Here is a 15,267-nt window from a genome sequence, read left to right on the forward strand (position 1 = left end):
TCTACCACAGACAAAAGGGCAGCGCTCCCCTCTTGTACCTGTCCTGAAGCCTTGATCCTCCCCTTGTCTCCATTCTTTCCAGCACAGATTCTCTTCCTTTATGCCTGTTCCTCCTTTTCTTCCTACAATCTTACAAGTTCATCTTCCTTCTGAAAAATACCTGGCTTGGTCCTGCCGTCCCCTATGGATTCCATATCCATTCATTTTTCCTGGAGGGAAGGGATTCCACTCCCCTGGGTCATCTCCCCTGCCCTCCCCACCCTCCGTCCCCCACCATCACACCAACCTTGGCTCCCCACATTCCCTTAGCTCTACTCTTAAATCATCCATAGAAGAAGGACAGTGAGAAAGACAATAGCTGCAGTTAAAACCACCCAAGAGTGAAAATCTTTCAAGTGAGGTCAACACTTCAGGGGAAGGTTGATAGTGTGGGAGAACCTCCTAGCTTTGAGGAAACTTTCCACTTGATCCCTTTACTTCCTTTTCCCCCTGTGAAGGCAGTTGGAAGATGGAGATCATTTCCAAGGTAGATGAGATGAGATTGGTCATCCATATTCAGAGCCAAGAGCCTGTGGTTTTTAAGGTTTGGAGTTGGGGGTCAGGATCCAACTCTGTGGTATGTGTACACAAATATGGCTGGTTGGGGGCTGCAGGGAGGGGATGGTGGTGGTGAAATATTTTTTTCTTCAGAGCCAAATCTCTCAGTGGCCGTGATCTTGTTTGACCTTTTTCTCCTTGCAGCCTTCTTATTTCTTCCTGAGGAGTATCCTGCAATGAGTTGGACTTTGTTTGTTGAGACTCCCTCTGTCTTGTGATTTCTGGACCCCACAATCAGAGGGAATCATTATTCATGAACTCATACTTCAGTGGGATCCTGGGAGGCTTAGAAAGTACCCTTCTTTAAGGTGCTGACCTTTAAGCTTGTTTTCCAGTATTGTTGGTGGCCTTGCCAGCCCTTCCTCCCTCTTGCACTAGATCCCTTTACAGACCTGCTTTGGGGGTGTCAGGTGGCAGCCTGAGATCATGACAGTTTTCTTTGTGAAATAGCCAGTGCCTGTAAGGACACAGTTACTACACCTTAGCTTTGTCCTCATTTAACCTTCTTGAGAAACTTGGTCCTGTTTCCTAATCATAGCATCCACTAATGAATAAATTTTTAATCACAGAATAAATCATGAGTAGAAAGTTTGGAAAATAGAGGAAACAAAAAGCAGCCATGTAAAATCCCAGCACCCTGATAGCAAGCAGTGATCATCATCACGGTTACTCCTCCCCAATTTTTTTTTTTAAACCAGATGTTTAGAAGACATTTGTAATCATAGTGTCTACATATGCATTTGCAGTGATTAAGACCTTGAGCATCCTATTTCCAATGAAGATTCATGGGCTCCTCCAGTAGGAGTGACAGGTGGCACTTAGGCAGGCAGGCAGGCAGAGGTGGATCCTTGGCTGTGTAGACCACACTTAGGTCTTTTCTATGAATCTGAAAACCTCCTAGCAATGATGTCCCAGCTGTATGCTTTAAAGGTTTCTCACCACGGTATTCAGTTAACCCTGAGCACTCTGATCATAGAGGTCTGCAAAGAGAAGTAAACTTGAGGTTGAATTTCCAAAGACCATAGCACTTTCATTGGCTTGTTTTCTCAGTAAGAGCAATTATCACCTGCTTCATTGTCATCTCATATTTGTAGAGAGTATTTCTCAAAGTGCTTCGCCATGTGCCATCTTATCAAGTCTTGCAGCAGCCCTGTAATGTAGTCATCATTATTTTCATCTGCATTTTGCAGATGAGGCAACAGAGATGTCAAAAGACTTGCCCAAGGTCATGAATCTAAACTCCATGCCCTTGCCCAAGGCAGTGACCAGATTTCTCTGGGCACCATCTTTCTGCTTGTTTTATCTAGCACTCAGGCAAATTATTTTTCCTCTGTGCCTCAGTTTCTAGCTGGTTTTTCTTAAACACCTTTCTCTTCTTCTTTGCAGGGGGCCGTGATAAGCGAGGTGGACCAATCCTGACCTTCCCTGCTCGCAGCAATCATGACAGAATAAGACAGGAAGACCTGCGGAAACTGGTGACCTATCTGGCCAGCGTGCCAAGGTAAGGTGAATATTCTGCAGGGGAGAGAGGGGGAAACTGGCCTGATGCAAGTAAGCTGGAGTGAGCCCCCATCCCTGCCAGGGGCCTGGCTGTTTCTGCCCTTGGAATGGATTCTAATTATTTCTGTTACGTCAATACCTATTGTTCACCTCATTCCCATCATTCCCATTGTTACTGCTGGGATTCAGATGAACAAAGTGGAAGCTGGATGCGGGAACCATGGGCAGAGGTGAAGGTCCCAGGCTTAGAGGGGCCCTGGAACAGGTGACAGTGTGGCCTGGGGGGCAGGGATGGGAAGCCATTCTTTGCCTTGGGGAAATGGAAATTCTGGCCGATTCTACTCTGGCTTGTGTAATGGATTTTTTCTAAAACCTCTGGCTTTTGAATATGTTTGTGGCTTTTAGAGTTTAGGGCAAATAGCTCCACTTATATCATTGAAGAGGCAGCCTTCAGCTCAATCTAGGTCAGGCATTTTCAATGGGGGCAGTACTGCCTCCAAGGGGGATGTGAATTGGTTCTTGTGTATGGCACACACACAAAAAAACTTTCATGTATTAAGCACAGCTAAATATATAGTGCATAAACATATATACAATATATTCATGGTATTAAAATCTCATTGAGGTGATTACGGAAAAAAGTATAAAAAGCCTCTTTTGTGGCAGGATGATGATTTTAAAAAATGATTGAGAAACACTGGTTTCTGAGTGTTTCTAGGTGGTGCTGCACTCAGACGGTGACAAGGGAGACGTGCTAGGGACATGGAATTTATCTTTTAAGAAGGTGGAGTAGAGGCCTTTGCATGGTTAGAGAAACATGGAATGTGAGAGCCAGAAGAGCCCTGAGAAGTAATCCAAGCAAATACATGTTGTGTTTTACTTAGGAAACAACATCTGTATGGGATTGGAATTGCTTCTGGGGTGGTGGTGGTCAGTGGCAGAGCTTGGTTCAGAGCCCTCCTGGCTCCTACCCTAGTGCTCTCCTCATCCTTGTTCACGGTCAGTGAGAACTCTGTTCTCTGACTTAGTAGGGTTGGAGTCTGTCAAGTGTTTGTTGTGGCAAATAAGAAGTGGTGCCTGGGGCTTTTAGAACTTCATCTTGTCTCTGCATTTTATAGAGGAATCAGTAAATTGTACAGAGGAACTCTGCCTTTGCGGGGAGACCTTGGATAATTGTTGAACGTTCTCGAAACAGATGTCAATTGAGGCAGTCACTGCATTTGAAAGAGCAATGGGGGAGACACATGCACAAGGATTGGTGGATGGTAGTGGGCAGGTGGTAAAGGGGATTTAAGGGCAGTCATCAAATGCTTGGAAGGATGTTGAACAGAATGAAGAGCTCTGAGCAGAAGGCTGTGAACAGATCGATGTCAAATGGTGGCTTTTTTTTTTTCTTTATGATACCCACAGAGAACCAGAAAAAAGGTAAGAAGTCTTAAGCGCCAATGTAATGAACCTAGGTTATATCCAAAGAAGAGCTCTAAACTAAACTATGAGTACAAGAGAGCTGGATAAAGAATAGAACAGAGGGTTTTTTTTTTCCCTTAGGAGGTCTTTATACAGAAGAAATATTCCCATCTGTCTTGGAGGCAAGTAGGTGGATTAAATAACCCGTGATTGATGTAGGTAATTTAGCAATTTAGCCATTGAGGGGCTAAGCAGTTTTAAAGGCATCTTTCCAAAGTATACTACTAACAGGCATAAAACCAGGCATTTCCTAAAGCAATTTATAGGAAGAGTTTTCATGGGGACCCATGACAGACTCTTAGTTCTTTCAGAGTCAGAAGAAATTTGGGATCCTGAAGGGTACGTTTTTCTTTTTGATAGGTTTATCACATCCCTGAAGCTAATGCACACTCTTCTTTAGAATAGTAAGTGAAAGAATTGGAAGAACCTTTTCTTAATTATGACTGTTAAGCAAAGCTGGGACAAAAAGGATTGGAAGCAGCTAAAAAGGAGAAGATTTCTACTAGGTAAAGGGGAACAAAACTCAGGAAGAGCTGGGAGAAAGGTCATGAAAAAGTATAAACAATAGGTTATCATTGAAAGAGCATAGTAGATTTAGGCTCTTTGCTTCCCTGAGGGTAGTCCCAAGCATTGCATCCTAGGCTCCTGAACAGAAAAGGTTCACAGGTTCTGGCAGGTGGGAGGCAAAAATGCTGTTGCTACTTTCAGTGGGAAAATTGTTCAGGGAAGCCTGCTGCCTCCCTCCCAAGGGGCCTATGTTCACCAGGAGTGTGTGTACTTGGCAGGCTGAAGAGCTTACCAACTAGTCATGCCTATCCATCGCTTCCTAGTTCTGTTGGCCACAAGTTCACACATGATGACTGTTGGGAACAAAACCTTGAACAGGGTTATTCCAATGACAGTGAGGTCTGGGGAGGAAACTGAAGCACTTAGCACATCAGATAGTGTTTGCCATTCTTCTGCTTAGCCCTGGCTTTGGAAAGAAAGGAATCTGTAAAAATGAACAGCTAGATTTAGGCAGGTGACACTGATTAGAAGAAATAGACTATTCTGGGTCATGGCCAAGGAGCCTATAAAGCTAGGCTTCTGTCAGGTGGAATGTGCTCTTCAGACTGGGGTAATCACCTGTGGATGACACTCATTTATTCAAGCATTTATCATTTATTTATTTTACAAATATTTAGAGCCTCTATAAGCCAGGCCAATTTAGGATTCATGGTGAGCAGGAATAGAGATTTTGAGAAAGTTAGGAAAAACCTAAGTATTTCCCTACTGAGTGCCAAACCGGTGACCATAAAGGACAGCACAGTATATAACTGTGCTGGTAGTGTAGGGATGAAGCAAGAGAAGACGAGCGAACAGGACCAGTAAGTGATGAAAGAGGTTCCCAGAATCTAAGGAACCAATCAGCTTGATGGCTATTTGGGGCCCTGTTATAGAATCTGAGGTTATTGATATTTCTCCCAGCAATCTTGATTCCAGCTTGTGCTTCTTCCAGCCCAGCGTTCCTCATGATGTACTCTGCATATAAGTTAAATAAGCAAGGTGACAATATACAGCCTTGAAGTACTCCTTTTCCTATTTGGAACCAGTCTGTTGTTCCATGTCCAGTTCTCACTGTTGCTTCCTGATCTGCATACAGGTTTCTCAAGAGGCAGGTCAGGTGGTCTGGTATTCCCATCTCTTTCAGAATTTTCCACAGTTTATTGTGATCCACACAGTCAAAGGCTTTGGCATAGTCAATGAAGCAGAAATAGACGTTTTTCTGGAACTCTCTTGCTTTCTCCATGATCGAGCAGATGTTGGCAATTTGATCTCTGGTGCCTCTGCCTTTTCTAAAACCTGCTTGAACATCTGGGAGTTCACGGTTCACATATTGCTGAAGCCTGGCTTGGAGAATTTTGAGCATGACTTTACTAGCTTGTGAGATGAGTGCAATTGTGCAGTAGTTTGAGCATTCTTTGGCATTGCCTTTCTTTGGGATTGGAATGAAGACTGACCTTTTCCAGTCCTGTGGCCACTGCTGAGTTTTCCAAATTTGCTGGCATATTGAGTGCAGCACTTTCACAGCATCCTCTTTCAAGATTTGAAATAGCTCAACTGGAATTCCATCACCTCCACTAGCTTTGTTTGTAGTGATGCTTTCTAAGGCCCACTTGACTTCACATTCCAAGATGTCTGGCTCTAGGTCAGTGATCACGTTATAGTGACTATCTTGGTCGTGAAGATCTTTTTTGTAAGGAGATCCAACCAGTCCATTCTAAAGGAGATCAATCCTGGGTGTTCATTGGAGGGACTGATGCTAAAGCTGAAACTGCAATACTTTGGCCACCTCATGCGACGGGTTGACTCACTGGAAAAGACTCTGATGCTGGGAAAGGTTGGGGGCGGGAGGAGAAGGGGACGACAGAGAATGAGATGGCTGAATGGCATCACTGACTCTGTGGACATGAGTCTGAGTGAACTCCGGGAGTTGGTGATGGACAGGGAGGCCTGGCGTCCTGTGATTCATGGGGTCGTGGAGAGTTGGACACAACTGAGCGACTGAACTGAATTGAACTGATATTATAGAATGGGTGATTAAACAGAGGGTTGTGATAATTTATGAGTTATTTCATTGTGCCCTTTCTAAATATGAAGGGTGTGATTTTCTTTCTGGTAGGTTTATCATATCCATGCAGCTGCTGCATACTCTAAATAGAAAGTGAACAATTAAAAGAACTTATTTCTGACCTGTTAAGCAAAGGTGGGACAGAACAGATTGTAAACAATTTAAAAGGAAAAGGTTTCTGCTAGCTAAAGGCAACAAAAACCCAAGAGTCTGGGAAGAAGGATGGTTATATGAAATGAATGGGAAGAAAATGTCCCAATGTAATGTGTGAAGGCCAGGCTATGTCTGGGCCACTGCATTCAGTCTGCTACACTGAACCCTGCCAACTCCTTTTTAGGAGCTGTGTGGACCCGTTAGGATATTGTCAGGAGAGCAGCATATTAAGGGATCCACAAACTATGTTTCTGCAGTTGGAAGATGTTTTCTGGTAGGGGTGAAAATGGAAGAAAAGTGATTCCTGACTTCAGGTATCAGGAGAGCTGCGCTGCCCCTAAGAGGCGGGAACAGGCATGGTCTTTGTTGCATCAATGGGTAGAAGTTAGAGAGATCAGGACTCTGAAGCGGAGAAACAATCTGCCCAGGTGGGAGCTGTCCAGCACTACTGCTGCTGCCTCTGGAGAAAGTGAGCTTCCTGTCCAAGACTTCTACAGTGGGTTGGAGGCTGGATTAGATGATTTCTAAGAAACTTTCCTGCCCTGAATTCTGTGTTTCTATATTAGGGGAAAAAACATTATAGAAATCTATAACCTCAAAACAGTATTACCACCCCACAAACATACTTTCTCAAATCCCCTAAATTATTTAAGGCCTGGAATTTCACTTCAGATCTTGTGTGTATCTTAAATTCTAAGAGAACTCTTTTCCAGTCCCCTTGCTTTTTAGATGGGGCTAAACATGATTCTAGAGTGTGACTGTTTGTGACAGCAGCAGTTACTCTTTTGGAATCCAACTCAGTCTGAGATGAGTCCTTTCCAACTTCCCATTATGCCCCTGAGGAGTTTGAATGTCTATCTCCCGGGGCTTCTCCAAGATTTCTGTTATCTTATTTTGAGGAGCGATGAAATTAGGGTAGGAAGAAAAGCCTTAAAAGTCTCCTAATTCAACTTTCTGATAACTTCATTCACTTAATTCAACAAATATTTATTGAGTGCCTACCATAAGCCAGGGCACAATTAGGGATCTTGGTAAACTTGTGTTATCTTTTCTCTCATCCATCCTATACTTATCTAACTTTTTTGTCCTTCTGCCCTGATATCTGCTTGTAATAACTCATACATGAAAGGAGTGGAAAAGAAATACTCAGAACAATCTGTGGATGAGTGTCCTTAGAAATTGAGAGACAAAATCTAGGCTGAGAGTAAGCACTTGCCCAAGCATTACTTGTAGTATGGATAGTCTACCCACTGTGATTATTGGGAGTTGACCATATCCTTGGAATAGAAATTTCTAAGTATCTAGTAAAGAAATCCCAGGTTATTTTTATTGCATTGTATTCTTCCTCCTCTTCTTGTTATCCTGCTTTGTCATGATCAGCTTTCTGCGGCTCCTCTGGGCACTGATTGTTAGCACCTTGATGTATCTGCCACTCACTAGCAATGCTGCTGAGATGGTGAGTGTTCTAGCAGGGAATGCAGGTATCATACTGGTGAGAAAAAATGACAAGAAATAAAGATTGGATATTCTGTAATGTCAATCAAATCAACGTGCCAATATTCAGCTTATTACCTGATAATTTGTTCTTGTTCTACAATTTCAGCAATAGATAAATTGGGCTTATAGCCAGCACTGTCTTTGTGTGTCACCAGAAAATAGAAATAGAGGACCAGAAAGTTAGAAGATGAAGAGGTGAACGCTGCACATGTTTCCTCCCACTGGATTCAGCACGAGAGAACCCAGGCTATGGAATCTGTCATCGCCGAGTGTGTCTGTTGTGAGGGCCTGTTGAGATGTGCCGGTGGTGTCTGGCCCTTTGTTCTGAAAGTGAGAGTGAAAGTGAAAGTTGCTCAGTCATGTCTGACTCTTTGCAACCCCATGGACTACACAGACCATGGAATTCTGCAGGCCAGAATACTGGAGTGAGTAGCCTTTGCCTTCTCCAGGGGATCTTCCCAACCCAGGGATTGAACCCAGGTTCCCTGTATTCCAGGCAGATTCTTTACCAGCTAAGCCGTCAGGCAAGCACACAAACACTAGAGTGGGTAACCTATCCATTTTCCAGCAGATCTTTTCAACCCAGGAATCGAACCAGGGTGTCCAGCATTGCAGGCAGATTCTTTACCAGCTGAGCTGCCAGGGAAGCCCCATCAATTAAAGAAGACTGCAAAGAGTAGTGATGTAAAGTTCAGAAAATAGAGCCAATGAAGACATTTGCCTAAAGCTTATCCTTTTCCAGATCCCTTTTAAATTTCTTTTATTGCTTATGTATAAATCTTCATAATTCCTATTATACTTACCACATTCTATACAGATTTCTTAACAATATCATTAAGTGTTCCTATTGTTAGGTGTGGGCTTTCCTGGTAGCTTAGATGGTAAAGTGTTTGCCTACAATGCGGGAGACTTGGGTTCGATCCCTGGGTCGGAAAGATCCCCTGGAGAAGGAAATGGCAACTCACTCCAGTATTCTTGCCTGGAAAATCCCATGGACCGAGGAGCCTGGTAGGCTACAGTCCATGGGGTCACATGTTAGGTGTACACAGTCCAAGCACTGAAGGGCAAATGGTGTTCTACTCTGCTGCTAAGGAACATAGCATCACAGTAGTAACAACCATTGCCAGTAATCACCTTCGCTGGAGCCATACAGACCTTCACAGCAAAGGGAAGAGAGGCATCTTCAGATCAATGAAAGGCACTGGAGTTCAGATCCCAGCTCTATCGCTTCTGAGTCAGGAAGCATATGACCACTCCACCCAGGTTATCTGAGAAGGGTTTAACAAAGACACTTTACAATGCTGCAGGTGGGCAACAGGGAAAGCAGCAAGCTTTGAATTTTCAAATTATCCCAGAGCTGGCAACATCAGGTAGGCAAGACATTATGACTTCTAGACCTGAAGGGGCAAGGTAAGAAGAGGTGCATTGAAACCCAGAGAGATAGCTGTAGGAGAGGGCCACTTGACAGGAACTATGGCCTTCAGTAGAAAGCTGCCAGCAGCTCACAGTGATTCCATGATGGGGTATAAAGGAAGTCAGTACTCTTGCTTCAGCCTTCCCATTCTTTGGCCTCCTGTCATTGTTTGTCAGTTACTGAATGCAACCAAAGCCAAGTGACAGGGGGCTCATTGAGGCATTCCATGTGGGTCAGCCTCCCAGGGCATCGGGGTAGAGAAGAGAAGATGGAGGATGGACTCATAAGGGCAAAAGGAAGATATTTAACACAGGGTGAGACCTTGGGCATATGACTCTGTATTTCTGAGTCCAACATTCTGATTTTTAAATTGGGAAAAGAATGTATCTCACAAGGGTGTTGTGGAGAAATTATGTGGCAATCTCTCTGTAGCACTTGGGCACTCAGAACTTGATAGTCTGTCTCCTAAAGGAACCTAATAATAGTAATGGTGGTGGTGGTTTAGTCGCTAAGTCATGTCCGACTCTTGCAACCCCATGGACTGTAGCCCACCAGGCTTCTCTGTCCATGGGATTTCTCCAGGCAAGAATATTGGAGTGGGTTGCCATTTCCTTTTCCAGGGGATCTTCCCAACCCAGGGATCAAATCTGAGTCTCCTGCATTGCAGGTAGATTCTTTACTGACTGTGCTATGAGGGAAGCCCTATAAGCATAAATATATATACATGTATGGCAGTATTTGCTACATGTGAAGCAATAGATGTAATGTATGTGTAATCTATGAAGCATTATAATAAATCAAACACCTGAGAGCCCACTCCCACCTTCAGAATGGGAACATCTCCTCTGCTCTTGAAGCTATCTGTGGCCTTTCCCGACCCTAATCCCACCTACTTCCTCCAGAAATCACTATTATCCTGAGTTTTGTGTTTATCCTTGTCTTTCTTTTTTGGTATAGTTTGCCACATGTTTACGTAAGCAATGTATTATTTAGTTTTGTATGGTTCTGAGCTTTATAAAATGATATTATACCATACGTAGTTTTTTGTGACTAACTTTTCTGATGACTTCGTAACTGAAAAACAACAAAAGTTTGTTTTCTTTGGAATCCCAGCTCTATAACTATATTCACTATAATCTGCCTGCAGGGCAGGAGACATGGGTTCAGTCCCTGGGTCGTGAAGATCACCTGAACAAGGAAATGGCAACCTACTCCAGAATTCTTGCCTGGGAAATTCCATGAACATTGGTGCCTGGTGGGCTACAGTCCATGGAGTTGCAAAGAGGTGGATGTGACTTAGCAACTGAACAACAACAACAGCTTCTCTGAACTACTGTGATTGTGACAACATGGATAAACTGTAAAATATAATTTGGAGTTGAAAAAAAGCTCTTAATGCATCCAACCTCTAGAACTGATCTGCTGCTGCTGCTACTGCTGCTAAGTCGCTTCAGTCATGTCCAACCCTGTGCGACCCCATAGACGGCAGCCCACCAGGCTCCCCTGTCCCTGGGATTCTCCAGGCAAGAATACTGGAGTGGGTTGCCATTTCCCTCTCCAGTGCATGAAAGTGAAAACTGAAAGTGAAGTCACTCAGTCGTGTCCAACTCTTCACGACGCCATAGACTGTAGCCTACCAGGCTCCTCGGTCCATGGGATTTACCAGGCAAGAGTACTGGAGTGGGTTGCCATTGCTGCTGCTGCTGCTGCTAAGTCATTTCAGTCGTGTCTGACTCTGTGTGACCCCAAAGACAGAAGCCCACCAGGCTCCCCCTTCCCTGGGATTCTCCAGGCAAGAACACTGGAGTGGGTTGCCATTTCCTTCTCCATTGCTAGTAAGTAATAAATAAACGCTAGCCAATATCATCATCTTCAAAGCTACATTATTGCACTGTTATAAGTATGCTGTATACATTAACTCATTTTTCACAGAATTTTGAGATGGAAATTATTTGTTCCCATTTTACATATGAGGAAACTAAGGCTCAGGGAGATTCGATAACTTTCATGTTGACACACAGCCTGTGTGATCTGGACCACCAGAACCTGAGCTTTTATCAACACTGACTAAATGAGGCCAGAGTGAAGGAGGCAGTGGTGATAGAGTGCAGGGGACGGATCTGAAGGGAGAAGGGAGGTCTATCCTGAAGGGCAGACTAAGGTTTGCAGGAGCAGGACGGTATGAGGGAGTGGTAAGGAGAAGAAGGGCAGATGGTTGTCATTATGGTGGGCAGTGGTGTCCCATCAAAGCTGTGTCATCCAAGATACTCTTTAGCTTCTAAGTATGAAGGTTGTTGCCGGTGGGAAATGCAGGTGGTGACTGTCTGAAGCTGAGGTTTCTGCTGGCCAAGACACCTGTGGTGACTCTGGGTGTGCAGGGCGATGGAGGTGGGTGGCGGTGCCTCAAACTTCCTCTCCCACGTCTCTGTGCTCAGTTTGAGGCACACAGTTCTGTTCATTTATGCTCATCTGTGGATGACAGTCAACTGTTTTTCAGTGTGAATTACACTAAGGGATGCTGGGAAAAAAATTAAAGCACTGAAGACCTTGGAAACTGTTTAGAGAGATGAGTAAGAGTCTGTAGTAGGGACCCTGAACACTTAAACTGGAAAGGTGGGGGTGGTCTCTATTGTATTGTAGGGTGCTCATCCTGTTCTGTTTCCGTGGGTCTGAGGTGTTTCTTTCACTCAGTCACCTGCCTGGAGTGATCTTGCATTGCTCTGATATCAGAAGCATGATTCTGGCATTACTTAGTGGTCAGCTGATAGGCATTTTGAAGTTAGTTCACTTTCTTGACCATGCCACTGCCAGACTTGACAGGTGTGTGTCTAAGCTCGTGTATTCTGAGGCAGAGGGCCTGGGGCTCTCCCCCTCTGGGGTGGGGGGGGCTTGTGGAAACCCTGAAGAGGCTGCTGTGATGCTTCAAATGCAGAGACAAGCATTTGTGGTTCCCTGGAGAACAATAACCTGGACAATCAGAGGCGGAAACCATGTGGTCATAAAGTAACTATGAGAAGCAGCTCTCATTATTCCAGAAATGCTTCCAGTAAATGCCTTTAGGTGATGAATCAAGGACCCACCACTGGAAAAAAGGATCCCTGATGGAGAGAGGAATGTTGTTTTTCTTCACGTGCATCTTCAATGTGACCCGTAGAAGGGACTTTGGACATTGCCACTGACGTGTTGGGAGTGGAACTATGGACTAGTAGAAGACGGAGGAGTTGCCTCAAGGACAAATACTGATCCTGGAAATTATGCAGAATGTTCCAGCCCAGGAAGAATGAACCCCGTCCCCTCTGGGAGGAGAAATGTACATGTAGCTGACAAATTTCCTCTCCTGTTACATAGGCACAGAGATATCACCAGACATAAAGGTAGTGGGGATCACGTGAGAACACATGTAAGGCACCTAGCCAAAGTCTTTACACACAGCAGGGGCCGATGGCCGATTTCTTTCCGTTTGCTTGCTTGGCAGTGGGGACCTTGTTTTGTTATTTGTCCTTCACTGTGTCTAGCACAACTTTATCAAAGTCAAGTTTGTGTGTGTTAATTGCTCAGTCATGTCTGACTCTTTGCAATCCCACGGACTGTAGCCCACCAGGCTTCTCTGTCCATGGAATTCTCCAGGCGAGAATACTGGAGTGGATTGCCAGTCCCTTCTCCAGAGGAACTTGCCAACCCAGGGATCGAACCCTGGTTTCCTGCATTGCAGGCAGAGTCTTTACCGTTTGAGCTACAGGGAAGTCCTTACATTGGGCCTGTCCCATGAAAGTCGCTCTGTCATGTTTGACTCTTTGTGACCCCATGGACTATACAGTCCGTGGAATTCTCCAGGCCAGAATACTGGAGTGGGTAGCCTTTCCCTTCTCCAGCGGATCTTCCTGACCCAGGAATCGAACTAGGGTCTCCTGCATTGCAGGTAGATTCTTTACCAACTGAGTTATCAGGCGAAGTCCTTTAAAGTCAAGGTTACAATAATGGTTAAGGTTAGAATAAGAGTTAATAGGAATAGTAGTAATAGTAATAAGATCAGTATCATCTAGGAGTATCATCATTGTAATAAATACTGAATTAATGAATATATTTATATACCTAATAGTGTGATAAAGTCTTGGCCTCTTTTAAAATTAGAAAACTATTTATTTATTATAAAAATAAATGCAGAAAATAAAAAAAATTTTAAGTCACTTGTAACTCTACCCTCTAGAAATAGAAATAGGAACAATTAGTATATTGACATTTTTCTTTCTTATCTCTTTTCATTGGAGATTTTGTAAAGCAGAATTGAATCACATTGTTTATTTAATTTTGCTTCATGTTTTATCCCACTTACTATTATACCCTAAGAATATTTTCATAACATTTTATTCATAATAGTATATCCTTGGATACACCATATTCTAATTAACCTTGTCATTAGATATCCAAGTCATTTCCAAAAACTTCATTGCTATAAATGACTCTCAGTAAACTTCTTGGTGTATGAACCTTTGTCTACATTTTAAATGCTTTAAACAGTTTCTTGGGGATAGATTTGTGGCAATTTTGGATTTTTTAAGGCTAGTGATCCACATTGCTACGTTTCTTTCCAAATTTCCCAATTTATAGTTCCAGTATGCCTTCCAAGTCTTTTTGTTTCTCCAAATTTAAGTTTTTACACTCCTCACTGACCAGAACCCCTGTGAAAACGTTATTATTACCATCATCAAGAACCCTAATTTAGGGTTATGCACTTAAACCTATCCTGGGATTTAAAAGAATAAAAGAATTGGCCACAGGGCCTGACCTTTGGTGTCGTCCAAGGTAGGATTCCTTTAATTTGCCTAAACAAATAGGAATGTTAAAAGGGGGACCATACATTAAAGTTCAAATCTGATAAGAAATCTATGATGACTTAATTGTTTTTTGGCCTTGGAGAATCTTTTGTTTTGCCTCTGGGTATATTTCATCTCCTTGACTGGTTGTGCAATGAGTTCCTGGCTTGGCACAAAGTGGTAGTTAATCTCTCCTGCTCTCATCTGAACTGAGGTCCTTATCTGCCTTCCACTGAGAAAGTTGGGTCTCCTTGGAGTTTGTTTCTGGGCAGCATGTTGAATAAGCCTCTAAAGCTTAGGTGCGGTCATTTGCTGTCTTTCTTAGGATTCAGAGGTCTATGGCTTATCAACAGCAGGCTGATTAGGAAGCTAATGTTGCTGTTTCCACTTAGATTAGGTAAACTTCTGCGTTGCAGGTGAAATAAGTTCCAGTGTATTCAGGTTTTTCAGGAATTCATGTTGGGGAATCAGGATGATTTAAATTTCATTCAAATTCATTTGTCTGGAATGTTGTAAGTGAGGGAGATCCCTAACTATAGATACTAGAAAGAGAGCTTGGCATTGAGGAAGAAGGATATATTTTTCACTTTGTGGGTTCCAGATTCGGGGTTGTTTCTCCCTCCCCCTTTGGGGCTTTCCTGGTGGCTCAGACAGTAAAAAATCTGCATGCATTGCAGGAGACCCAGGTTCAATCCCTGAGTCAGTAAGATTCCCCTGGAGAAGGGAATGGCAACCCACTCCAATATTCTTGCCTGGAGAATCCTATGGATTCTGGGACCCAGCTTTCTGTAGCCTGGCAGACTACAGTCCATGGGGTCACAAAGAGTCAGACACGACTGAGCAACTAAGCATACATATTCCCTCTCTCATTATGTAAATATTTTTAACATGTTTCTATTTCTCTCTTCACCTGTCATTGGTTAGGTTCTATCGGATGCCCCTCATTGATATTTGGGGTTGTGTATGTTTCAGTTCTGTTCAGTCACTCAGTCGTGTCCAACTCTTTGTGACCCCATGGACTGCAGCACTCCAGGCTTCCTTGTCCATTGCCAACTCCAAGAGCTTGCTCAAACTCATGTCCATCAAGTCGGTGATGCCATCCATCCATCTCATTCTCTGTCGTCCCCTTCTCCTCCCGCCCCCAATCCTTCCCAGCATCAGAGTCTTTTCCAGTGAGTCAACTCTTCGCATGAGGTGGTCAAAGTATTGGAGTT

At 43.6% G+C, this 15,267-nt stretch overlaps 1 protein-coding gene across 16 annotated transcripts in view; it reads left to right on the plus strand.

Moving 5' to 3' along the window:
- The window catches only part of KALRN (kalirin RhoGEF kinase), a 671,338-nt gene that overhangs the window by 207,039 nt on the left and 449,032 nt on the right, over positions 1-15,267 (plus strand). For all 16 annotated transcript variants that reach the window (XM_088837656.1, XM_055396730.2, XM_088837661.1 and 13 more), the window contains exon 3: positions 1,984-2,098. In XM_088837656.1, the coding sequence (XP_088693782.1) occupies positions 1,984-2,098 (115 nt within the window). The remainder of the gene's footprint in view (positions 1-1,983; positions 2,099-15,267) is intronic.

This window comes from Moschus berezovskii, chromosome 1 (assembly GCF_049115385.1).
Source record: "Moschus berezovskii isolate FMDL1 chromosome 1, NW_MosBer_1.0, whole genome shotgun sequence".
In the NCBI taxonomy this organism is placed as follows: Eukaryota; Metazoa; Chordata; class Mammalia; order Artiodactyla; family Moschidae; genus Moschus; species Moschus berezovskii.